This window comes from Neofelis nebulosa, chromosome 17 (genome assembly GCF_028018385.1).
Source record: "Neofelis nebulosa isolate mNeoNeb1 chromosome 17, mNeoNeb1.pri, whole genome shotgun sequence".
NCBI classification, from domain to species: domain Eukaryota; kingdom Metazoa; phylum Chordata; class Mammalia; order Carnivora; family Felidae; genus Neofelis; species Neofelis nebulosa.
Window position 1 is genome coordinate 8,731,983 of NC_080798.1, and position 24,858 is coordinate 8,756,840.

Below are 24,858 nucleotides of genomic sequence, written 5' to 3' on the forward strand. Positions count from 1 at the left end.
TTATTTCTCCAAAGGAAATGAAATCAGTCTCTCAAAGAGATATCTGCACTCACGTGTTCAACGTGGCTTACTCACGATAGCCAAGGTACAACCTAAGCATCCACTGATGGATGAATGGATGAAGAAAATGTGGCATATATATATATATATATATATATATATATATATATACACAATAGAATATTATTCAGCTACAGGGGCGCCTGGGTGGCTTAACCGGTGAAGCGTCTGACTTCGGCTCAGGTCACGATCTCACGGTTCGTGGGCTCGAGCCCGGAGTCGGGCTCTGTGCTGACAGCTCCGAGCCTGGAGCCTGCTTCGGATTCTGTGTCTCCCTCTCTCTGCCTCTCCCCTCCCTTTGAGTCTCTCAAAATAAATAAACATGTTAAAAATTAAAAAAAAAAAATTACTCAGCTACAAAAACAAGGAAATCCTGCCGTTTGCAACATCGCAGATAATAAATCTGGAAGGCGTTGTGCTACGTGAATTAAGCCAGACAGAGAAAGACAAATCATGTATGGAATCACTTCTACGTGGAATCTAAAAAAGTCGATTCATAGAGTCAGAGAGTAGAATGCTGGTTGCCAGGGGCGGGGAGGGGGGTGCTGCCAGTAGGGAAATGGGGAGATGTTGGTCCGAAAAGTACAAAGTTTCAGTTTTAAGATGAGTAAAGTTCCGAGGATCTAATACAGCATGGTGCCTATCATTAACAAAACCGTATGGTACATTTGAAATTTCCTAGGAGAAACGTTTGTTTTGCTTTTGGATATATCGGAATTTTTTTTTTTTTTTTTTTTTTTTCCCAGAGGCACTGAGCTAAGAGAGTGGATCTTCAGTGTTCTCATCGCACACAGAAAAGGTGACTTTGTGAGGCAATGGATGTGTTCATTAAGTTGATTACGGTTAACTATTTCACGATGTATAGGTATAGTAAACCAACACGTTTTATACACTTAAAAAAATCAGGTCGTATCACCGAAATATATGCAACCTTTGTCAATAATACCTCAACAAAGCTGGAAAAAAAAAAAACAAACCCTGAACGCACATGGCACCTTCCTTGGGAAGGTGGCCGCCGTCCCTCACCCTCCCCTTGTACATGTGCACTCGGGTTGGATAGGGTGACATCTCTGGGTACCCTGAGCTCCTTCTCATATCATAACACCTGTCACCTCAGGTTATGTGGGATCTTCCAACCAGAGCTGAGCCTACCTACCTCTCTTCTGCTCACACACCTTCTGTGGCTCCCTATTGCCCTTGGAACAGCTTTCTAGCCCTTCTGCCGTGCCACTCACTTCCTCTTTATCTCCTTCCCGTTCGCCCACACCAAAACTCTTATAAGATCCTCAGTCTCCAGGTGGTGCCCCCCCCCCCCCACCGTGTCCCCTCCATAGTCGCACAGATTATGGGTCTCCCTGGCACAGGCCAGGAGCTTGTTGTGTTGCTGGGGTCTGACCGTCCTCTGGGCCTCTGGCTTTGTCCTGCCAGGGCCCGCGACCCAAGGGGACTTGGGGAATAGGTCTTGTTGCATCAGGCCTGGCAAATATCACTTTTAGCTCTGGCTGGGTCATTGTGGGAGCTCGGCCAGCCCCTTATCCTCAATAAGCCTCAGTTTCTTCGACTCCAACCCGGAGGTAAATGAGAAAATATAAGGTCCCTTCCACATCCGTGCTTCTCTGAAGCTCGTGCTTGGCCCACCCATCCCCGGCAGAATTGTTCACAAACATCCGGGGGCCTTCCTCTGCAGGAGTCTAGGACCATGTGCCCTGTGGAACTCAGGCACAGTCACGTGACTCCCCTTGGCCAATGAAAGGAGGGTGGAGGTGCCGAGTGTCACTTCTGGATGAGGATTAAGTGGGTCAGGGAGTGGCTCTGTAATGACATAAGCCACTTTGAGATCGGGCCACGGTCAGCCTGGGTCCCTGCGTGGCTCTGATGAACGGAGGGCCCCCACCGCCCCTTGATGGACAGGTTACCGTGAGCAAGAAATGAACTTTGTGGTTGTCGACCGCAAAGGTCGGGGGTTGTTACTGCAGCAAAGCCTCACCCAACCTGTGATATCATCCCTCTCTCCTCCTTGCCCTCTTTACCTCGCTTCCTGTTCAGCCTGGCGTAGCTTGTCACGCCAGGCAGATATTTTCTCGATTATTTAGTTTTGTGTCTCCCCTTGCAGTGGGCAGAATGGCTCTTGAAGATGTCTACTGGAGGGGTGCCTGGGTGGCTCACTCGGCTGAGAGTCCGATCCTTGGTTTTGGTTTTGGCTCAGGTCGTGAGCTCGGTTTGTGAGATCGAGCCCCGTGTTGGGCTCAGCACTGACAGCTCGGCGCCTCCTTGGGATTCTCTCTCTCCCTGTCTCTCTGCCCCTCCTCTGCTCACACTAGTTCTCTCTCTCTCTCAGAATAAATAAACTGGGGCCCCTGGGTGGCTCAGTTCATTAAGCGTTTGATTTTGGCTCAGGTTGTGACCTCATGGTTCGTGGGTTCAAGCCCTGCGTGGGGCTCTGTGCGGACAGCACAGAGCCTGCTTGGGATTCTCTCTCCCTCTCTCTCAAAATAAATAAATAAACTTAAAAAAAAAAAAAAAAAGATGTCCAGTGGAACCTGTCAATGTTACCTCACATGGCCAACGGGCCTCTGCAGACAGGACTTGTCTTGAGGCGGGGAGACGATCATGGATTGGGGGGCTACAAAGAGCAGCACAGGGTCACGTGCCAAAGAAAAAGCAGGGAAAACATTCTTCCCTTGAGCTCCAGTCAGGAACGCAGCGCTGCTGACACCCTGAGTTTAGTTTGGTGACGCCCATTTTCAGACTTCGACACCCAGGGCTGTTAAGATCAAACACTTGTGCTTAAGCCGCTAAAACTTTGTTACAGCGGCGACAGGAGCCTAACACAGCTCTTGCCCGCTGGAACATCAGCTCCTGAGGCCTAGCTTCTCTTGTTCCTGGCCGTCTCCCCAGCACGTGGAACAGTGACTGGCTCAGAGTAAGGCACTCAGTGGACAGCTTCACAGGCTAGGAGCTTCCACCCCTGGCCAGACATGATTGATTGGCCCAGAAGTGTATGCCTGACCCAAACTGGCCAGATTTCCTCTCCCTGGATGCAGCACGGACGCTTGCCAGAGGTCAGGGCTGGGGTTACGTCGACCTGGTAGTTGCCCTTGGCTGGTTAAAGCCACAGGATTAATGGGAAGGACACTGAGGCAGCCCGTGGAATCCCGGAGGGAGTTGTCAAAACACAGACAGAAACTAGAGCCTTCCAGGGACTTTCCTCCAACTCTCTCCAAACGTCCAGATCCTGGGAGAGAGAATGATCCGGTCCAGCTTTAATCAGATACTGACAGGAGGCTTCTTAGTCTCATTTGCCCCATGACAGAATCAACCTCTATTTAACAGCTAACACTGGTGAAGCATGTGCTGTGTACCCGTCACTAAGTTAACCAGTCTGGTTAGAACTATTAGTCCCATTTTACACATGAGGAAACAGGCTCAGAGCAGTTAAGAAGCTTTCCTAAGATCACATGGCTGAAAGAGTTGATTGAGGCAGACAGGTAGAGATAGAAAACCCCAGAGATGGGGCGCCTGGCTGCCTCAGTGGGGGGAGCATCCAACTCTTGATCTTGTGGTCATGAGTTTGAACCCTATGTTGGGTACAAATTACTTAAAAAAAAAAAAATTCCAGTTATCACATGCCCAGAGAAAGGACCAGCCCTGGTTCCTGCCTGCATCTAGGTTCTCAAGACCTGGGGCACCTCAGATGCATGTCTTGCCCTATTTTCTGTAGGACATCTCTGTAGCCTTCTAGAAAATTCCTTCATCCTGAGCTAGTGCGAGTGGGTTCCTTGCATCAAAAAGAATTCTAGGGGTGCCTGGCTGGCTCAGTAGGCAGAACATGTGATTCTGGATCTCCGGGTTGTGAGTGAGAGCCCCACATTGGGGGTAGAAATGACTTAAAAATAAAACCTTTAAAAAAAGAAAAAAAATAATTCTAAAACATGATGTGCTCGAGCCGCTCAGATTCGCTCATGGGAGCGGACTGTTAAAAATTTAGGAATTCTGGGGACGCCTGGGTGGCTCAGTCAGTTGAGTGTCCAACTTCTGGCTCAGGTCTTGATCTCACAGTTCGTGGGTTCGAGCCCCGCATCTGAGCTGTCAGCGCAGAGCCACTTCGGATTCTGTGTCTCCCTCTCTCTCTGCCTCTCCCCCGCTCATGCTCTGTCTCTCTCTCAAAAATAATGAAACGTTAAAAAATTTAGGAATTCTGTTAGCCTGCTGTTTAGTCATCGGGAACATGGTGGGAGCGTTTACACCATGGGAATTGGCAAAAGTAACTTACCAGGGTATTTATTATATTCCAGAGAGCCACTGTGTTTTATTGTTTGTCTGCAAGCTATGGGTCCTAAAACAATGCATAGGCAGAGAAAGTCAAAGGGGAAGAGCTACACAATGGAGAAGACCAAGGGGGAAACATGAGGCTCTGAGGGCCTGCCTGGGGCTCTTCAGAGTTCCCTTTATCTGTCTCACAAATACTGGCTTATACTGGAGCCAGCCCACCCAGCTGCTGAGTCTTAGAATTCAAAAGGCCTCAAACAGAACAGAAGTCGCTACTCCCCCACTTCCTCCCCTGAGAGGCACAGCCAAGGTTGGTCAGAGTTTATTGGAGGGCATCGGAGCCATGATAAAAGAAGGCTCCAGGCTTCTGGTGTCTGTCGGGGTCCATCTCTCCTCTGTCCAAGACGGAGTGTGGGGGCACTCAGGCATCAGTCGCCCATGGGCAGCCACAGGGCCTTGGTCCGTGCTGCCCGCAGCCCCAGCTCTGGGCCTGCTCCCTGGGCTTCCTGATCCCAGGCCCGAGGGCAGCCCCTGTTCACCCACACCGGCTTCAGGTTTCCTGCTGAGGCCCACTCCACAAACTGGGAGCCCTGACACAGAAAAGGGGGATCAGCCCTTCGCCAGCTTGGTTGCCAAGCAGCTGCTTCCTTGGCAACCAGGACTATTACTGCGGAGGGGCCCCAAGGCTTGACCTAGGCTCTGGTACTACAATGCTCAGCTTGTAGCAGGCAAACCTTCCAGATGCGAGGGAGACAACATTGACCTTTGCGGCTGGGGAATTTCCTCCCCATTAACAGCCCACATTCAAAGGAATGAGGCCTGAGGTTCTTATTGACAAGGAGTTCCCCTCCGTCACCTTCAGGCTTGAGGGTGGACTGTGGGCTTCTGAGTCTGTTACAGGGTGTGGTCCCTTAGCAACGGGTTGTCCAATGAGATTGGGTCTTTGGGCCGGGCAGGATCTCAGGCCCTTGTTGCCAAGGAGATCCTCTCCCTTAGCAACAGGGACTCTGGAGGGCGGGATCTCAGGACCCGGTTGCCAAGGAATTTCTCCTCCTTAGCAACGGGAATTCTAAGGGGGCACTGCCAGGTTTCCAGAAAAGGAGGAGACCGTTGGTGAGGTTTAGGACGCTGGAGGGATGGCAAAACAAAGGGTACCTGGGCAGATCCGAAATACCACAGGGCCTGGACGTCCTGGTGCAAGGCCAGGCAGCGGGTCAGGTGGTCCCGGTCTCCAGTCACCACATTCACCAGGCCCGCTGGCAACAAGGTGGCCATATCCTAGGGGATGGGATACGGGGTCGGGAGGGAAGGGAGTCAGAGACGCCGAAGGCAATAGGTTGGGTGAGGAGTGAGCTTCCGGGGAGGGCTCACGGGGTCCTGGCCAGAATGGTCACGGGGTCCATGAGCAGTGCAAGCTTGGATGGAGGGCGGGGGCAATGGGGACTGGGGTTGCCGTGGTTACAAGGGGGTGGGGCTAGTGCAGGCCTTGGGACACCGTCCATCCCTCTGCTGCCCCAGGGGCTGCTGGGAGCAGCGGTAGGAAGGCGGGCAACCATACCTGGCAGACCTCCAACGCGGGGATGGGGCAGACCCCGCTGGGCACCAAGACCACGGTGTTGCCATGGGCCAGGGCGGCGGCCAGCAGGGACGCAAAGGCAAGCAGGGGCCACTCATCAGGGCACACGACAGCCAGCACGCCCAGCGGCTCCCGCAGCCGGAGCACAGGGCCTCTCAGCTCTGCCACCTGCAGGGACAGGCAGGAGGTCAAGGGCTGGGTTGAAGAGCCTCCTCGTCTGCCCCTTTCCTCCTCTACCTATCTTTGTTTCTCTGTAACGACTCCAACAATAATTAACCAGGTGACGGTTCAGAGCAGACTCGGGCCAGGCAGCTGGGTTGAAGTCCCAGCTCTGCCACTTGCCAGCTGTGTGACCTTGGGTGAGTTACTTAACCTCTCTGGGCCTCAGTTTCCCACCTTTCAAATGAGGCTCATAGTGCTTACCTCGTAGATTTGTTTCTAGAATGAAACAAGTTAATGCGTGTAGAGGGCTCGGAATCTGGCCCATGTTTTGTTTCTGTGTGTGTGTGTGTGTGTGTGTGTGTGTGTGTGTATGATTAAAAAAACCCCACAAAATTTTATTGAATATAATTGACATTCACTAATCTGCATGCATTTTAAAGGGTACAATTTGATAATTTTTTTTCTTTTTGTTAAGTAAGCTCTACGCCCAACATGGGCTTGAACTCATGACCCTGAGATCAAGAGTTGCATGCTCTAACGACTGAGCTAGCCAGTGCCCCAATTTGATACATTTTGAGATCTATATGTACTCCTAAAACCGACACTATAATCAAGGTAATGAACTTCACCCTTCAAATCTCCTTGTGCCCCTTTGTGATCCTTCCCTCCTGCCTCCATTTGTTGTTTTTTTTTTAATTTTTAATTTTTTTAACGTTTTATTTATTTTTGAGACAGAGAGAGACAGAGCATGAACGGGGGAGGGGCAGAGAGAGAGGGAGACACAGAATCGGAAGCAGGCTCCAGGCTCTGAGCCATCAGCCCAGAGCCTGACGCGGGGCTTGAACTCACGGACTGCGAGATCGTGACCTGAGCTGAAGTCGGATGCTCAACCGGCTGAGCCACCCAGACGCCCCCCTCCTGCCTCCATTTGAACCCTCTCTGTCCTCAACCACTTCCTCTCACCATAGTTTGTATTTTTTTTAAAGCTGATTTATTTATTTTGAGAGATTGAGAGAGTGCAAGTGGGGGAAAGGGCAGAGAGACAGGGAGAGAATCCCAAGCAGGCTCCATGCTGCCAGTGTAGAGCCTGACATGGGGCTTGAACTCATGAAACGGCGAGATTATGACCTGAGCCGAAACTAAGAGTCAGATGCTTAACTGACTGAGCCACCCAGGCACCCCTATAATTTGTGCTTTCTAGAATTTTCTAGATTTGCAATTATAGAGTCTGTACTATTTATTTTTTTAAATCTGGCTTCTTTCACTTAGTGTAGTAATTCTGAGATTCATGCACCGTGTAGCATGTTCACTCCTGAATGCTGAGTAGGATTCCTTGTAGGGACCTACCACAGTTTATTTATTAACCAGTCCAGGGACATTTGGATTGCTCCCTATTTTTACGTATTTAACTAATTATTTAAATTAAAAAAAATTAATGTTTTTATTTATTTTTGAAGGAGAGAGAGACAGAGCGTGAGTGGGGGAGGAGCAGAGAGAGAAGGAGACACAGAATCCAAAGCAGCCTCCAGGCCCCGAGCCGTCAGCACACAGCCCGACGCGGAGCTCGAACTCACAGACCGTGAGATCATGACCTGAGATGATCTGAGAGTTGGATGCCTAACCGACTGAGCCACCCAGGTGCCCCTCCTCAACCTTTCTTCACGGACTCACTGTATGTTTCCTATCAACCCTGTATTTGGTTGCCTGTCATGTATATAAACAAAACCAAAGTCACACGAAGCAACACTCTGTGTAAGACACTCTATATTTCCTGTTCTATTCTGTTTAAAAAAAAAAAAAAAAAAAAAAAGCTGGGTGGCTCAGTCAGTTGAGCGTCTGACTCTTGATTTCAGTTCAGGTCGTGATCCCAGGGATGGGGGATCGAGCCCTGTGTCGGGCTCCATGCTGAGCGTGAAGCCCGCTTGGGATTCTCTCTCTCTCTCTGCCCCTCTCCCCTGCGTTCTCTTTCTGAAAAGAAAAGAAAAGAAAAGAAAAGAAAAGAAAAGAAAAGAAAAGAAAAGAAAAGAAAAGAAAAGAAAAAAAGAAAAGAGGAGAGGGGCGCCTGGGCGGCTCAGTCGGTTAAGCGTCCGACTTTGGCTCAGGTCACGGTCTCGCAGTTTGTGGGTTCGAGCCCCGCGTCCGACTCTGTGCTGTCAGCGCAGAACCAGCTTTGGATCCTCTGTCTCCCTCCCTCTCTCTCTCTCTCTCCGCCCCTACCTTGCTCGTGTGCACTCCCTCTCTCTCAAACGCAAACAAACATTAAAACAAAAAAAGAGTAGGAAAAAAAATCATACTACAACCACTAAACTGATTTTACGGTCCGGAAATGGGTTACTAACGACAATCTGAGGCGCTACACTGTGATGCAGACCATACGCCCATTACACAGATGAGGAAATCGAGGTGCGGAGAGGGGAGGCCACTTGCTGGTGATCGTGTGCAGCTGGGATGCCGTGTGGCTGGGCTCACTCCAAAGTCCTTGCTCTAACCTCTACTGCAGACTGCCCGCCCTGTCTGCTGGCCCCCAGAACCCTCTCACCTGCAAGACGTGGCCTTGGGCCTGGGCGCGGGCCCCCCACGCCCGCAGCCGCCTCACGCTAAGCTCCACCTCCACCTTGGCGGTCTTGAGCTCCACTCCGTGCCTCTCCAGCGCCGAGGCGAGGGCAGGCTCCCGGCGCTCCAGTGCAGATGCCAGGGCCCACAGCAGGGATGCCCGGGCTCCTGGTGGCCGGGTCACCCAGCTGGGGGAGAGCAGTGCACGTTACGGGGCGGCTTCCCGCTCCTGGTTCTTTCCAGGTGCCCCAGCTCTGTCCACAGCCCCTACTGCGGGGCTCCAGGCCCCACGGCCCATCTGCATGGGGAGGGGTGTGACCCATATCCTGTCAGCTTTGGGAGCTCAGCCCTCAGGACCCAGACCCCAGATCCCATCAGCCCTTGGGGGGGGGGGGGTCTCAGGCTACCCTCTGAAATGCCCCACGACCTCTGGGTTTTCCCACGGGGTTCCCCTTACCCAGGGGCAGCCTGGTGAGCGGCCTCCACGGCACCTCGGATATCCTTGGCTCCGCCCTCAGCCACGTAGGCATGGAGATTGCCTTTCGAATCCTGGATGCATCTGGAGCTCCGGGCCCCAGGAGCTTGGAAACGGCCCCCAATGAAGAGCCCATAGGGGGCCGCTGGGCTGGAGCAGGGTGAGGCGTGGGGGTGGGTCCTGGGCCCAGGTCTACTGGGACCCCAGGCTCCACCCACTGAGCCTCTGGGAGGGCACTCCTTCATTTAGCAGAACTGAGACTCCCTTCAGGCAGGGGTGAGGGGGGTGGGTGTGAAGCCACAAACTGAGAATGCAATTCTGGGCAGGACTCGGGGACCCCCCTCAAGATGGCTCTAATGAACCCCTCCTCCAGGCCCTGGGCAGCCTGCTACAACTTCCCTTCTCCCCGCCTGCCGTACCCCCAGAGATTCTGGGAGTTGCAGCTCACCTGGGTCCTATTTCAGGCCCAGATGGTAGGGTCAGGGGGACAGCAAGGCCAAAGGTGTCATAGTTCAGATTCTCAGAAAGGGAAGGCAGCCGGGCAGGGGTCCCGGAGGGCCGCAGATACTCATACAGACCCTGTGAGAGGGGCAGAGTGTCAAAAGGACGCAAGGTGGGCACTGGGTGGTTGAAGGGGGTGCTGTTGGGGGGGCAGGAGGAGGGAACTCACGTCTGGGCCCCCGTGCCAGGAAGACCCACTCTCCTTGCAGCCACCTGTGGGCACTTCGGGGTGTCTAAGGCCGTGGGCGTTGATCCAGACCGTGCCCACCCGGAGCCTGTGCGGGGAGAGACGAGGACATCAGCAAGAACAGAAGGTTGCAGGGGGTAAGTGGTCGGAGGGTCAGGGTGGGGAGAGACGCAGAGACCCACAGAGAGTGGAATGGAGACCTCAAGACTGAGAGAAAGAGCAGAAGCTTGAGCCTCCCCCTCCCACCGCCCAACAGACTGCCTTTGTGCCCCAGCAGGCGCCGACTGACCCATAGCTCAGCTCCAAGGCCTGCCCTAGTCTCTCGCTCCACACACTGGCACTGCCTCCTCGGGGCGTCCCGTTGGCCACGGCCAGTGCCTCCTTAGCTGTGCGGAATGGGGAGGCCACGACCACAGGCCAGGGCACCTGGAAGGGGTGATGACGGAGTTCAGGTGGCCCGGCCAGCTCCCCCCACCAACACCCCCCCCATTCAGCAGCCCCCAGACCCGGACCAAATGGTCACTCCAGGGGCCTCTGCAGGTGTAGTGTTGCTGCCCATGTGTGGCTGCAGACGGGTGGATGGAAAAGGATTTCCGGGGCCCTGAAGGGCTCACCTCTGCCTGGGTACATGGGGAGGCTGGGGGCAGGTCAGAGACCAAAGTTGGGGGGAAGAATGGGCTGACTGAGGGAACATCGCCAGCCTGGAACACCTGAGGGGAAAGGAAAGATCTAAGGTACACCCCCAGCTCCTCCTCCCTCAGACCCAGGAGCCCAGGCCCCCAGTCCCTCCTCCCTCAGACCCAGAGTCTGGGCCCCCAGCCCCCTCTTCCCTCAGAACCAGGAGCCCAGGCCCCCAGTCCCTCCTCCCTCAGACCCAGAGTCTGGGCCCCCAGCCCCTTCCTCCCTCAGACCCAGGAGTCCAGACTCCCAGCCCCTCCTCCCTCAGACCCAGGAGCCCAGGCCCCCAGCCCCTCCTCCCTCAGACCCAGAGTCTGGGCCCCCACCCCCTCCTCCCTCAGACCCAGGAACCCAGGCCCCCAGTCCCTCCTCCCTCAGACCCAGGAGCCCAGGCCCCCATCCCCTCCTCCCTCAGACCCAGAGTCTGGGCCCCCAGCCCCCTCCTCCCTCAGACCCAGGAGTCAGGACCCTCAGCCCCTCCTCCCTCAGACCCAGGAGTCAGGACCCTCAGCCCCCTCCTCCCTCAGACTCAGAGTCTGGGACCCCAGCCCCTCCTCCCTCAGACCTGGGAGACTAGGCCTCTAGCCCCTCTTCCCTCAGACCCAGAGTCTTGGTCCCCACCCCCTCCTCCCTTAGATTCAGAGTCTCGGCCCCCAGCCCCTCCTCCCTCAGACCCAGGAGTTGGGTTTCCAGGTCCCTCCTCCCCTGGCGCCGGGGGTCTGTACGCCTTGCTCACCTGTGCGCCCTGACTCTGGGCCTCGCGCACGTAGCGCTGGGCCAGGTCATGTGCGGCAGCCCCTCGAGCCCCCATGTCCACAGCGCCGTCCAACCCTCGACCGCCCCGAAGCCGCGCCATGCGCTCCTGAAGCCGCCTCATCGTCTCGTCCCACACGGACTCCTGGATGAGGAGCCGGAGTCCCCCCTGTGAGGAAAAGGGATGTCAGGGCAGGCAAGGTCGGGGCTCACGTTGAGGGGACGGGCCCCCAGAGGGTGGAGACTTGGGGATGTACATACACAGATCAGAGGAGGGTCAAGGGGGGTGGCTGGGGACCCTAGAGACTCACTGAGGCCCCAAACCCGGGCAGGAAGTGAAGTTACAGAAGTTGGTGATTCAGAGTGAAGACAGAGATTGGAAAAGTAGGGACACGGATACTTAGAAAAGTGAAGACAATCTTAAAGAACGAGAGACGCGAGCCCCCTGCACAAACTGGAGAGCCGGGATGTGGAAAGGCAGAAATCCGAGGTGCGGGAGCCCCACACGTGCCATGGTGCGGAGACAGAATCTGAGGCACAAGGAACTGAAAATTATAATCAGTGGAGACATGAGGCCCTGAGGTCTGGAGACGGACACGCACGATCCCCAGGACTTGGGGGCACACGAGTGCACGGGCCTCACCGCGCTGCGGTCGGACCAGGCTGCATCCACGACGCCCTCCACGGCCGAGTCCACGTCCGCTGCCTCCATCAGCACCAGCAGCGACTCGGCCCCCAGTGCCAGGCCCAGCTCAGCACCCTGACCCGCCAGGGTCCGCCGAAGGACACGTCCTTCCTGCAGGGCCCCCGCGGGATTCAGCTGAGGGGCCTTTGGGCCTCCCCGCCACGTCCCGTCCCCCTCCCGACCCCGAAGATACCTCGACGGCTCCACAGAAGGTCACCTTCTGGACTCCAGGCTGGGAGGCCAGGATGGGGCCCAGGGAGGCAGGGCCGTTGATCATATTGAGGATCCCTGGGAAGGAGCCTAGCTCCCCTGCCAGCTGTGCCAGGAGGAGGGGTGTTGGAGAGCCTGGGGGCACCAGCACCACCACAGTGCACCCTGGGAAAGGTGGGTAGCGCAGAGATCCTGGAGTCTGGGCTCCCGGCCCCTCCTCCCTCAGACCCACGAGTCCCAGCCCCCTCCTCCCTCAGACCCAGGGGTCAAGGCCCCCACACCCCTCTTCCCTCAGACCCGTGAGTCCCAGTCCCCTCCTCCCTCAGACCCAGGAGTCCGGACCCCCAGCCCCCTCCTCCATCAGACCCAGGGGTCAAAGCACCCAGATCCCTCCTCCCTCTGACCCAGGGGATAAGGTCCCCACACCCCTCTTCCCTCAGACCCACGATTCCCAGCCCCCTCCTCCCTCAGACCCAGGAGTCAAGGCCCCCCAGCCCCTCCTCCCTCAGACCCAGGGGTCAAGGCCTCCCAGCCCCTTCCTCCCTCAGACCCAGGGGTCCAGGCCCCATCAGCACCGTCCTTCTCAGACCCGGCCCATCAATTACCCACAGCCAGGGCAGGGCAGATCCTCCACATCATCTCAAGGAAGGAGAACGTGGGTGACAAGATGAGACCAATCACTCCTGTAAAAGTGAATGAGACAATCGGGGCAGGCACTGCTGGTTCACGAGGGAGGAAGGGGCTGGGGACCAGGACTCCTGTGTCTCACCCATGGGCTCCCAGCCTGCCAGCGTCTCCTCCTGGGTGTATGCCTGGACCGCATGGCATTGGAGTAGCTGCTGGGCCAGTGGGATATCCCTGTCTCGAACCTCTCGAACGGCTCTCCCGGTCACCAGGGACTCCAGGGTCCAAAGTAGCCGCTGGTGCTTCTGGATCATCTTGGCCAGCCTGTAGAGAAAGCCAGGGGGAGAGTCATTTCCCATTGCCTCTCAGTCAGAGTCCTGGAACACCCCCTACATACCTGGACTACAATCCCCATGATCGCCGCCACCATTTACCAGGGGTGAAGAGCACCAAAGATTTATGGGAAATGTAGTCCGAGAAACACAAAACCCGAGGGTGCCTTTTGCAGATCTCGGCCGCCCGCAACCCCCAAAGGTGCTGAGAAATTGGAAATTCAACCTTTCATCTCAATTGCATTTTGGAAAATGGAATGTTGGTCTCTAGTTGCTCTAAGAGAATGATGGAAAGCGGGTGGCGCTGAGGTTCCAGCAGCCCCAATGAACCGCCAGGAAAATGGGGCCTCGAGGAGGCCCGAGGCTATTCTGGGAAACAGAGCTTCGTCATTACTAGCCCTGGTGGATGGATGCTTTAGCTGCTACAGGCTCAAAGCATGCTGGGAATGTGAGCCTTAGCTACGCAATCAATTCCGCGAGACATCGAGACATCGGGAACCAGAGTCTTTGTTCCCAGAGTCTCAAGTGGCTGCTTGAGGCGCTGGCAGGCTGGGAGCCCACGGGTGAGACACAGGAGTCCTGGTCCCCAGCCCCCTCCTCCCTCGTGAACCAGCAGTGCCTGCCCCGGCTGTCTCATTCACTTTTACAGGAGTGATTGGTCTCATCTTGTCCCCCACCTCCCAAGGGCCACACCTCAACCGCATCACCTGGTCAGGTACTGGGCCCGAGAGGCTCCAGGGAGTCCGCTCCAGTTCTCCCACGCAGTCCTTGCTGCGTCCACCGCTGCCGCCACGTCCTCAGCCTGTGCCTGGGGGCAACTGGCCAAGTTCTCTCCTGGGGAGATGAGTGGAGGGACCCCAGATGTGCCCCCCCCCAGGCAGCAGAGCTGGTCCCCAGCCCCACTCTATTATAAATGTTTTGGTTGTAGGGGCGCCCGGGTGGCTCAGCCAGTTGAGCATCCGACTTCAGCTCAGGTCACGATCTCACGGTTTGTGGGTCGGAGCCCCGCATCGGGCTCGCCGCTGTCCGTGCAGAGCCCGATTCAGATCCTCTGTCCCCCTCTCCCTCTGCCCCTCCCCTGCTCGCACGCTCGCTCGCTCTCTCGACAATAAATAAAATGCTAAAAATATATAAATATATTAATCAAGGAAGGGATCTTGGTAGACACTGACTTCAAAAAGCATCCACAGGCACTTGGAGCTATTATTTGGATGACTTTAACAGGAAGAGCCAGAAATCTTGGGCTTCTCCCCCCCCCACTGGCTACTTCCTGCCTTCAGGGCCCTGAGCAAAGAGAATGGGGTGTTGTTGGTAGATACGGCTGGGGATACGGATGCCTGCCTCTCCCTCCCCGAACAACTGGGGGACACTTCATACCTGTGATAGGATCCCGGCAAGGTACTGAATTCCTGTGTTCCGGCTTTAGCCATTTTCCATTTACATAGTGACCCAAGTGCCGGTCGTGGGTGTCCAGCCAGGCCTGGGGGAGGCAAAGACACTTTAGAACAACGTCTGAGAGGCAGCTAGGGGAGTTCAGTCCCTACCTAGGGTCCTCTGGGAGGGGGACACTTGCACCCCTTTGCCCCACCTGCCAATTCTTTGCCGGTGTGGCAGGGAAATGCACATAAACATAAAATACATGTAACAAATGGAGCGCCTGGGTGGGCTCAGTCGGTTGAGTGTCCGGCTTCGACCCGAGTCACGATCTCACGGTTCGTGACTTTGAGCCGCGCATCGTGCTCTGCGCTGATGCGAGAAGCCTGCTTTGGGTTCTGTCTCCCCCACCCCCACCTCTCAAAAATAAAGATTAAAAAAAAGCAACAGCAACATGGAACATAAAACCCACCATGTTAACCCTTTCGAAGCGTACAATTCAGCGGCATGTGGTATGTTCACAATGTCGTGCAACCACCACGACCTAGTTTCAGAACATTCTCATCCCCCCAAAACGAAACTCGGCACCCATCCGGCAGTCGCTCTCCTGTTTCTGCGGATTTGCCTTCTCTGGATATTCCATGTGAATCGGGACCCCACAACACGTGGCCTCTTTGGCTGGCTTCTTTCATCCAAGATGGTGGTTTGCTTTTTAAATTTCTTTTTTACTGTTTACTTATTTTTGAGAGAGAGAGAGAGAGAGAGAGAGAGAGAGAGAAAGCACAGGCTGGGGAGGGGCAGAGAGAGAGAAAGCCCGAGGATCTGAAGCAGGCTCTGAGCTGTCAGCACAGAGCCCAATGCAGGGCTCGAACTGATAAACTATGAGATCATGACCTGAGCCGAAGTTGGACGCTTAACCGACTGAGCCACCCAGGCGCCCCCAACATGGTGTTTCTGGAGCTCATCCGAGTTGTAGCACGTATCAATCATTCCTTTCTCGTGGCTGTAGGACATTCCATTGTCTGGAGAGGCTACGTTTTGTGTCTGTTCATTATCACTTGACACATTCCGTTTGTTTCAGCCTTCTGGTTACTGTGCACAGTGCCGCTGAGGCAGCTTCCCGTACCTGATTTTGTCTGAACACCTGCCTTCACTTCTTTTAGGCGAATGTACCCAGGAGCGGAATGGCTGGGTCATATGGCAACTCTCTGGGTAACCTCTTGACGAACCACCAAACTGTTTGCCATGGTGTTTGTGCCATTTTACGTTCTCACCAGCCACATGTGAGGGCTGTCCTACTGACTTTGACATGCGGCCTCATAAAACCCATTCTCCTGGGGCGACTGGGTGGCTCAGTCGGCTGAGCGTCTAATTTCAGCTCAGGTCGTGATCTTGAGTCCCTGGGTTTGAGCCCCACGTCGGGCTCCATGCTGACGGCTCAGAGCCTGGAGCCTGCTTTGGCTTCTGTGTCCCTCTCTCTCTCCCCGTCTCTCTCTCTCTCTCAAAAATAAATAAACATTAAAAAGCAAAACAAAACAAAACGAAACAAAACAAAACAATCTGTTCTCCTCCATGCAGAAGTGACCTCAGGTGAACTTTTCTAGTACTCAGGGAACCTGAGACAATTCAGCTGTATTACCAGACAACAATGACCCCTGAATGGTCCACTGCACCTGAATGGGACAGCTGGGGACACACCCTAAATATCCAATGGGAAGCCAGGGCACTGAGGCTGTCCGGAGTTGTCTGCATTCTTTTTTTTTTTTTTTTTTTTTAATGTTTATGTATTTTTGAGAGACAGAGAGAGCATGAGCAGGGGAGGGGCAGAGAGAGAGGGGGACAGAGGATCTGAACTCTGAAGCGGGCTCTGTACTGACAGCAGTGAGCCTGAGGTGGGGCTCGAACTCACGAACCAGGAGATCATGACCTCAACTGAAGTCGGACGCTCAACCCACTGAGCCCCCCAGGTGCCCAGAGTCCTCTGCATTCCTGTGATGGGGCAGATACCTTGGGGCGTATAAGACTCTGGAAGCAACGCCCATGACACTGTATTAGGCACCATCGGGTTCTTTTTGGAAGGTGGGGTTTCTAAGCCGGGTAGTCCCTGCACCCAACCGTGTGATGGCATTCCCTCCCCCCTCGGCGGCCGTCACTTAGAGGAGCAGTGTGGACCCCCACTGAAGACACAGGCCCCACAGGTGCAGCTTCTTGGGCTGAGCCCCAGGCGCGGCACGTAGGCATCGCCAACGGGGCAGCAGCGTATGGATTTGAAACCCGGTTCTGGGACTGAGCGGTGCAACCTTAGCCAGGGTGTTATCACACTCTGGTCCCCGCAAGGTCATCTGAAAGATGGGGATAATCCCAGCCCCTCCCTACTTCACAGGGTTGTGTCGAGGATGAAATGGATCAATGCACGTGACACGCTGAGAGCAGCACTGCGTAAGACTTGCTCTTAATCTCTCCCTCCACGTCTGCTTCAGATTCCTCTCCCTGCTCCTGTCCCCCCCAAAATCCTCGCTAAATCCGAGTCACGCTTCCCATTTTTTCCTTCCACAGATGTTCTCTCTCTTCTCTTAGCATCCCAAGTGCCACATTCTCCTAATCTTTCTCTTCCCCTGCCAACTGCGTCTTCGTATGGGGCTGGAACACGAACGGTGAGATCATGACCTGAGCCAAAATCAAGAGTCAGACGCTTAACAGACTGAGCCCCCCAGGCACCCTGACATTGGATGATATTAAAGAATGACCCCTAGGGGCACGCCTGGCTGGCTCACTCAGTAGAATGTGTGACTCCTGGTCTCAGGGTTGTGAGTTCCAGCCCCACGTTGAGCGTGGAGCCTCTCTGTCTCAAAAATAAATAAACATTAAAAAAAAAAAATTCAAAAAATTAAAGAATTGGCTGCTAGTGTGAAGTGTGAAAAATGGCCAGGTGGGTTATGTTATCAAGCGAGTTCTTATCAGTTAGAAAAGAGGATTCAAATATTTATGGGAAGATAACATGACATCTGGGATTTAAATCATTCCAGAAAAAAGAGAAAACAAAAGAGTACAACTCTGGCCCAAATGTTGACGATTCCTGAAGCTGAAGTAAATAGCAATTCATAGTATCAAGTTCTCTGTGGAAGTTTGCAAATCCCCCCCTCCCAAAGAAAAACAAAACCCTAAAAGAATGTCTACGGGGTCCTGGCAGGTCACGCTAGTGTGAGAAGAGGGCCTGGTGGAGACTGGGAACTCACAACTTGCCTAAAAAAGACAGTCACTATTGGATCCAGATGATTTTTGTCAGGGAATGTGAGCCAAACATTGCCAAACATTTTGGGATTTTATTTTCAAAAGAAGCTGGAATCCTGGGATGTTTCCATGGAATTAGTTGACCACAAATTTACATTTTCAAAAATAAAGTTCGGGCCAAAGAAAACAATTTGTTGGATGAATCGGGCCCACATGTTGTAAGGTTGAGACCTGTGCTTGGGAGGCGGTGGGGGAACCGTGAATCTGAGGGCTCAGGTTCAAATCTCAGCTTTACCTATTTTAAACCGTGTTGGCCGTGGGCAAATTACTTACCCCCTGAAGGCTCCGTGTGCTATCACTAAAAGGATGACAATCATCCCCTCCCACAGCTGTTCTGAGGATTAAAGGAGATCACACTGAGCACAGAGGCTGGCACATAGAAAGCACCCAGTAAATATAAGCTATTTCTACATTATTGCTATTTCAGTATATTCCATCTCAAGCCCACCTTCAAGTGTGGGAATTTTGTGTGCTCTGTCCCAGATCATCACTCCCACCGTCCAATGGTCTTACGGTGGTGACTCCCAGGTCCCCGTCTCCAGTCCTGAAAGGCTCAGGCCCAAGTAACATCAGACTCCTGCACATAACTCGAGGCTGTCCCTGGGTCCCTCACACTTTCACCATGCGATAATCACGCTCAGGGTCTTTCCTTGCAACTCTAGTCCTCCTGGGTTCCTCCCTGGCGGTGGTAGTGGAGGGATGGAGACACAGCTGGACCCCAAGCATTGCCCTTGCCCTCTCAACCCCTCAAACGGTTCCCCTGCCTCATCCCCTCCTATCCACCTTATCCATTTTCACAGTGGGCTCCTGGCTCTGACCTCATCTTCTTCCACTTGGACCATGGTTCTAGACTCCTCTTCTCTCCTTGAAGAGAAGCCCAAGCTTCTCATTCCTGGGTGCTAGAAGACCCTGTGCGATCACGAGAGCCCCAATGAGGGAATTCTGAGGGGGCTAGGTAATTACAGGATATTCGAGCCACCCTACTTCTCCCTAAGAACCACATGAGGTTCTGGGGGACCCTGAGGGATCACAGAAGTCTCATGAGGATTTGAAGAGGCCCTGAAGAATCACGGGAGCCCCACGGGGGGTATTCTGAGATGGGTGAGGGGGGTCATGCGAGCCCCATGGGGATATTCTGGGGGGGTGTAGGTTAATTACAGTTTAGTTCTGATGTATTCTGGAGTTCTGAGTTCACAAGATCCTAGGAGACCCTCAAGTATTGGTGGGGGCCTTGAGGAATCCCGGGACTCCATGGGAAGGCGGGGGAGTGGGGGGGGTGGGGGGTGGGGACTCAGGATCATGGGAGCTACAGGATGTTCTGGGGAAGTCTACGGGGCTTCTGAGGGTCCTTGGAAGATCAAGGGAGCCCCACAGGAATTTCGAGTCCCGGGGGATCCCGGGAAGTTCTGAGGGGGCTGGAAGAACCACGGGAGCCTCCGGGAAATCCGAGGCCTCGAAGCAATCGGGGAAACGCCATCCCAAGTAGGTACCAGGGAGGGGCGCCTGGGTGGCTCAGTCGGTTAAGCGGCCGACTTCGGCTGAGGTCACGATCTCGCGCTCCGTGAGTTCGAGCCCCGCGTGGGGCTCTGTGCTGACAGCTCAGAGCCTGGAGCCTGTTTCAGATTCTGTGTCTCCCTGTCTCTGCCCCTCCCCTGTTCATGCTCTGTCTCTCTCTGTCTCAAAAATAAATAAATGTTAAAAAAAAAAAAAAAAAAAAGTAGGTACCAGGGAGCAGGAGAGCTACCACCAAACAACAGAAGAGGATCCAGGGTTAAGAAGAAGCAACCGCAAAGGCTTATGGGAATGCCCTTCTAGGGTGGGTCCCAAGGGGTGGCGAGAATCACGGGAACCGAGAAGGGCGGAGCTGCTGAGCTGCCGCGGTGGATCACGGGAGGTCGCGCGCTAAACTGGACCTGGATGCCTGGTTCGGGGGGAGGGGGCGGGAATGGGCAGCGCTGAACGGCAGGCCCTCACCAATGCGCATGCGTGGCTCTCAGGCACGGGTCCGTACTCCAGCGTGGTGAAGATCTCTCGGGTGCTGCGCTGTGCGTGCGTCGCAGCCATCACTCGCCTGGACCGCTTTCCACGAAGGAGTGCGGGGCACTCTGCCCAGAGGAACCTTGAGGTCGAAGGGCGACACCGCCCCCTCCAGCCCAAAGGGCGGGGCTACGGGAGATAGAGCGTAACCCCACCTTCGACCCGGTGGCCCCGCCCATGCCCCCCCCAAACTGGGAAGTGTAGTTTGGAGCATGCGCAGTCCTCAAAGTGGGGGCGGCGGGGAACCGAGATGTGGGCGCCTGGCTGGTAGTTAGGGGTGCTCCAGATTTAGAAGAATGACCGTGTAGTTCTTCCCGCCACCCTTTTTTATACTGAGGACAGGAAGTATATTTAGTCCGAAGTGTATTCACTAGAGAATCGAATCTAGCTCTGGGACGAAGCGATAGTTCATAGAGCAGAAGGGAATCTTTTAGGATGGACACTGAAATGAAGGTTTTGAAAGTGTGCCAGTCTGGACTGCCCCGTAGTTTGGCTAGATGTTGTCGGGAAGGAGAAATACGGCTTTAATCGGCACAGGAAGTGTGGCATTTAGAGACTAGGTTCAGGATTTAGTTTTGATTGGTTGAGGTGAGAGGCGGGGCTCAATCCTTAGATTATGATTGGTCGGAACGTAATGAGGTTGCAGGATTGGTGAATGAGCTTTTGAGGCGGACGGAAGCGTGGTCGGCCGAAGTCCTTGGTTACACAGTGACTAGAAGCGTGGCTGTCATTTGCATAGCACGTAGGACGTAGAGAGCACCTGGAAATACTGGCTCCTAACAGATTTGACAGCCGTATCTGGTCTGAGTGGAATTACAGTTTCAGGACAGATTCTTAGACTTTCATACGGAATAGTGGGCACCAGGAGCCGGCTGTGGGTCTGGCAGCAGGCTCCACAATTCGCATCCTGGCGAAGGTTCCCGCTCACGTCGGAGTTACTGAGGACGCCTAGGTCTTTTCCCCAGGGCCATGGCGGACTCGAAGCTGCTGGTGCCCGAGCTAAGCGAGGCAGAGAAGATGGGCGCTGAGACCATGCGTTTCGAGGAGCTACTGCGGCAGGTGCGGACTGACCGGCCTCCGGGTCCTGGGTCCCTGGGTATTCTGGGTGTGTGTGTGTGTGTGTGTGTGTGTGTTGTGTATATGTGTGTACGCCCGCGGGTGCTCTGAGATGGGACTACATTCCCAGAAGGCACTACGTGGGATTGTAGTTGGTTAGCTCCAAGTTTGCTAGGATCTGGAAGAAATGCAGATGGGGTTGGGATTGTTCATAGGGGTCCTCAAAGGAGGAGAGGGACATAGTATGTCTTATTCTGCTCATATCTCACATGCACAAAATTTCTCCATAAACTTTTGAAGAACAAATGAGGGTCTGATAGCATAGACACCGTGACTGGAGGGTGTTTTCCTTCACACAGGCCTCCAAGGAGCTCCAGCAAGCCCAGACAAGCAGACCAGAATCCACACAGATCCAACCTCAACCTGGTAAGAAAGGCAGAAAGCCAGAGAGAGAGGGATTGAGTCTCAGAGAGAGGTGGACAGAGACTGGGGGTAGGGGACACAGACAGAGGAGGCAGGAGAGAGGCAGAATAATGGAGTATAGAGGTCTTTGGCAGGGAGAGGGGGAGGGACCAAGAGCTAAAGAGAGAAGGAGGAGGACAGGAGTGACTGGGGGACAGACTCAAAGATAGAAGGAGAGTCAGAGATCCCAGGAACGGGGAGGGGAGCAGGCCCAGAAAGCAGAGGACTGAGACCCAAGGCAGGGGCAGATCAAGGGAAGGACAGAGACGCACACAGAGGCAGACATCAGGACAAACCCATTTCCACCAGGTTTCTGCATAAAGACCAACTCCTCCGAAGGGAAGGTTTTCATCAACATCTGTCACTCTCCTTCCATCCCTCCTCCGGCTGATGTGACCGAGGACGAGCTGCTTCAAATGCTGGAGGAAGACCAAGCCGGGTTCCGCATCCCCATGAGCCTGGGAGAGCCTCATGCAGAACTGGACGCAAGTCAGTGCCCTCGGGGGACCCAGGAAGCTAGCTCCCTGGGTCCTTTCTTCCCTAGGATCCAAGATCCCCCTCCCCCCTTTCCCCCTAGAAATCTGGCCCCCTTTTCCTTGTGACATAAACCTAACCTCCTGGGCCTCCAGTGCCTGCTACACGGGGTAGTTCTGTCCTCGTTCTGCCCACCTGGCCAGGCTGGCACTTCTCCCTGCCCTACCCCACAGTGAGGGAGAGCTGGGCGGGTGTCCTCATTAGCTGGCCAGACCAGCTCTCAGTCTTGTTCCTCTTCTCCCCTGTCTCTGTCTCTCTGCCTTGTCTCACATGTCTCTGCTGAGTTTCTGTGTCTATATGCTTGCTTTTTCAATTAACGTATGTCCCCTGAAGCCTCCTGGGACCAAGCTTTGGGCAGTGCCCTGGGGAGTAGGGACTGATCCAACCCAGAACTTGCCCTTGAGAGACTCCTAGTCTTAGGTGAGGGCAGAGAAGACAGATGCGATTTCATTGTGGTGCGATCTTTGCTGCTCTGGAGTTGGAGGGGGGTGGGCCCTTTACCCGAACTGAGGAGTCAAGGAAGGCTTCCTGGAGGAGGTGGCAGATATAAGATGCAAAGGAACCGAAGGAATGTGTCAGGCCAAGACACAGAAGAGGGTTCTAGGCAGAGGGGACCAAGGAGTCCAGAGGCTGGAGAGAATGGTTGGATTGGATCGGTCAGTAATTGGAAGAGACTGGAAGAAGTTTAAAGGGACGAGGTCCCCAACAGAGAAGTGAGCTTCTCTTCAGGTGGGAGGAGCTGACCACACAGGGCCTCCGGCGCCAGACTGAAGGACGCAAACCTTGGTCTGGGGCGCTGGGGAGCCATGGGAGGGCTGTGAGCAGGGAAGGGGCAGGGTCATTGCTGGGATGTGGTGGGAAAGGACCAGAGCAGTCGAGAGGAGGCTGGTATGACTGGCAAGAGCCCTCACCTTCTAACTGTCGCTGGGTCTTTCTGGTTCGTGTGGCCGCTGTCCTTTATCGTTTTTGCCTCGTCGGTATCTGGGCGGTGGGATTCCTACCGAGGGCTGGGGGTCTCACCCCCTTTCTCTCCCCACAGAAGGCCAGGGTTGTACCGCCTACGACGTAGCGGTGAACAGCGACTTCTACCGGAGGATGCAGGTTGGGGGCGGGGCTGCGGGTGAGGCCTGGGCTGGGGCCTCTCCCTCCATCCCGAGCCCTCCGGCAAATCTCCCTCTCTCACTTCTAGAACAGCGATTTCTTGCGGGAGCTCGTGGTCACCATCGCCAGGGAGGGCCTTGAGGACAAATACAGTCTTCAGCTGAATCCAGGTGAAGGGCGTGGCCTGCACTAGCGGGGACTCGGGGAGCCAGAGCAGCTCGGGGACAGCCCTTGGAAAAGGTGGTGCTGGCGTGGGCAGGGATTGTTTTGGTCCCCGGGCTGCGGGTTACAGGGAGAAGGCGGGTTACAGGGAGAAGGCGAGGCTTCCCAAGGTGGGGGTGGGGGTGGAGATGGGACTGGCCCAGGAGCCAGATAAGGGGCGGTGTCTGGCTAGCCAGGGGGCGGAGCCAGGAGCACCTCTGGCGACAGATCCCGCCCCCCCATAGCCCTAGAAGGGCGGGGCTAAAGTGGGCAGATTTCCTGAAGCCAAGCTCGGGGGTGTGGCCAGATCCCTGGCTTCCTGGGAGGTGCGGAGACTTTCCCCTGAGGCTCTTGCTGCGTGGGGACCGCTAGGAAAGCCAAGGGAACCCGCGCTTGAGCCACCTTTGACCCTGAGCTTCCTACTCACAGAGTGGCGCATGTTGAAGAACCGACCTTTCCTGGGCTCCATCTCCCAGCAAAATATCCGCTCCCAACAGCGTCCTCGGATCCAGGAGCTGGGAAACCTATACACTCCCGACTCCCCGAGACCTGAGGAAGGGTGGGCCTTCGCTGGGTTCTGTCTCTCCCATGTCTCTCCAGTAATTTTGGGGATCCCTCCCTCAATCCTGCCTCCCCATAGGAGGCGGTGTCCTGGGGCCCTGGGAACCCAGAGAGGGGGGAAGCAGGATGGCCACTGAGAAGGCTCCCCGAGGCAGCAGGGTTTGTAGGAGGGAGAAAGGGAAAGAATAGCTTTGGCAGAGACCTAGTGGGCTCTCCTCAGTTTTGGGTCTTGGTCTTTCGCAGCCCTGAGAAGCCTCACCTGAACCTTTGGCTGGAAGCCCCTGACCTCCTCTTGGCTGAAATTGACCTCCCCAAACTGGTGAGTGTACCTCTGGCCAGAGTGGGAGAATGAGGTCTGGAAGGGTTGGGGTCTCCGAGGGAGAGTGAGCTGGGCATATGCAGACAGCGCTGAGCCTGGAGCCTGCTTTGGATTCTGTGTCTCCTCCTTTCTCTGCCCTTACCCTGCTCGCGTGCTGTCTCTGTCTCAAAAATAAATAGACATTAAAACAACAACAACAACACACAAGGCTTTTGTTCCTGGTCCATAGTATTATTGGCCTATTGCTGGGAACGGAAGGGTGGGCTCACTCCATTAATATTCTCAGGATGGAGCTCTGGGGCTGTCGCTGGAGATTGGGGAGAACCGGGTAGTGTTGGGGGGCCCCCAGCAGCTGTACCACCTGGATGCCTATATCCCCCTGCGGATCAACTCTGAGGAGAGCAAAGCAGCCTTCCATAGGAAGAGAAAGGTACCTGGGGAGGTAGAGGGAGGTGTGCAGGGGGAGCGGGGACGCTGGGGAGGCCTGGGCTCCTGGTCCTGAATCCTTAAATCTGTTTCCTGTCTCTCCTCAGCAATTGATGGTGGCCATGCCCCTCCTGTCGGTGTCTTCTTGACCTGCTTTCTTTCTGTGCTTCTAAGTGGAGAGAAGAGGCTCGTGGCTTCTCTAAAATGGAAATAAAAGATGTTTGCCTTTGTTCTGTGTCTGGCTAGGAATGCACGGGGAGCGGGAGGGAAAAGGGACATTGGACCGTGTCCTGGAGTCACAGAGAAGTCACTGTCCCCGCTGAGGCCTCAGCCTCTCCCCACCAGAGCCCCTCCCTGGCCGCCAGTCTCTCCCTTCGTGTTGCACACGGTCCCAGAGCCGACCCTCCCCTCTCCACTTCAGGGGTCCTCGG

At 54.9% G+C, this 24,858-nt stretch overlaps 2 protein-coding genes across 3 annotated transcripts; one reads left to right on the plus strand and one right to left on the minus strand.

Annotated features, from left to right (window-relative positions):
- Positions 1 to 4,340: 4,340 nt before the first annotated feature.
- Positions 4,341 to 19,837, minus strand: ALDH16A1 (aldehyde dehydrogenase 16 family member A1). 2 transcript variants are annotated; one of them, XM_058709035.1, is made up of 17 exons: positions 19,705 to 19,837; positions 14,443 to 14,545; positions 13,773 to 13,899; positions 12,879 to 13,057; positions 12,715 to 12,792; positions 12,093 to 12,274; positions 11,858 to 12,010; positions 11,198 to 11,383; positions 10,398 to 10,493; positions 10,073 to 10,209; positions 9,766 to 9,871; positions 9,544 to 9,674; positions 9,078 to 9,245; positions 8,607 to 8,808; positions 5,888 to 6,073; positions 5,485 to 5,607; positions 4,341 to 4,919 (listed from the first exon to the last, which is right to left on the minus strand). In XM_058709035.1, the coding sequence occupies exons 1-17, from the start codon at positions 19,792 to 19,794 to the stop codon at positions 4,758 to 4,760; spliced, it is 2,409 nt and encodes an 802-aa protein (XP_058565018.1). In that variant the 5' UTR covers positions 19,795 to 19,837; the 3' UTR covers positions 4,341 to 4,757. The 2 variants fall into 2 exon arrangements, with proteins under 2 accessions (XP_058565018.1, XP_058565019.1); XM_058709036.1 differs by lacking the exon at positions 19,705 to 19,837 and adding an exon at positions 14,912 to 15,041.
- On the plus strand, positions 19,741 to 24,656 carry PIH1D1 (PIH1 domain containing 1). Its single transcript, XM_058709050.1, has 10 exons — positions 19,741 to 19,855; positions 20,733 to 20,826; positions 21,183 to 21,249; positions 21,595 to 21,774; positions 22,859 to 22,920; positions 23,009 to 23,090; positions 23,551 to 23,680; positions 23,926 to 24,001; positions 24,288 to 24,431; positions 24,535 to 24,656. Exons 2-10 carry the CDS (start codon positions 20,737 to 20,739, stop codon positions 24,574 to 24,576), a joined length of 873 nt encoding a protein of 290 aa, XP_058565033.1. The 5' UTR covers positions 19,741 to 19,855; positions 20,733 to 20,736; the 3' UTR covers positions 24,577 to 24,656.
- The last annotated feature ends 202 nt before the right edge of the window (positions 24,657 to 24,858 follow it).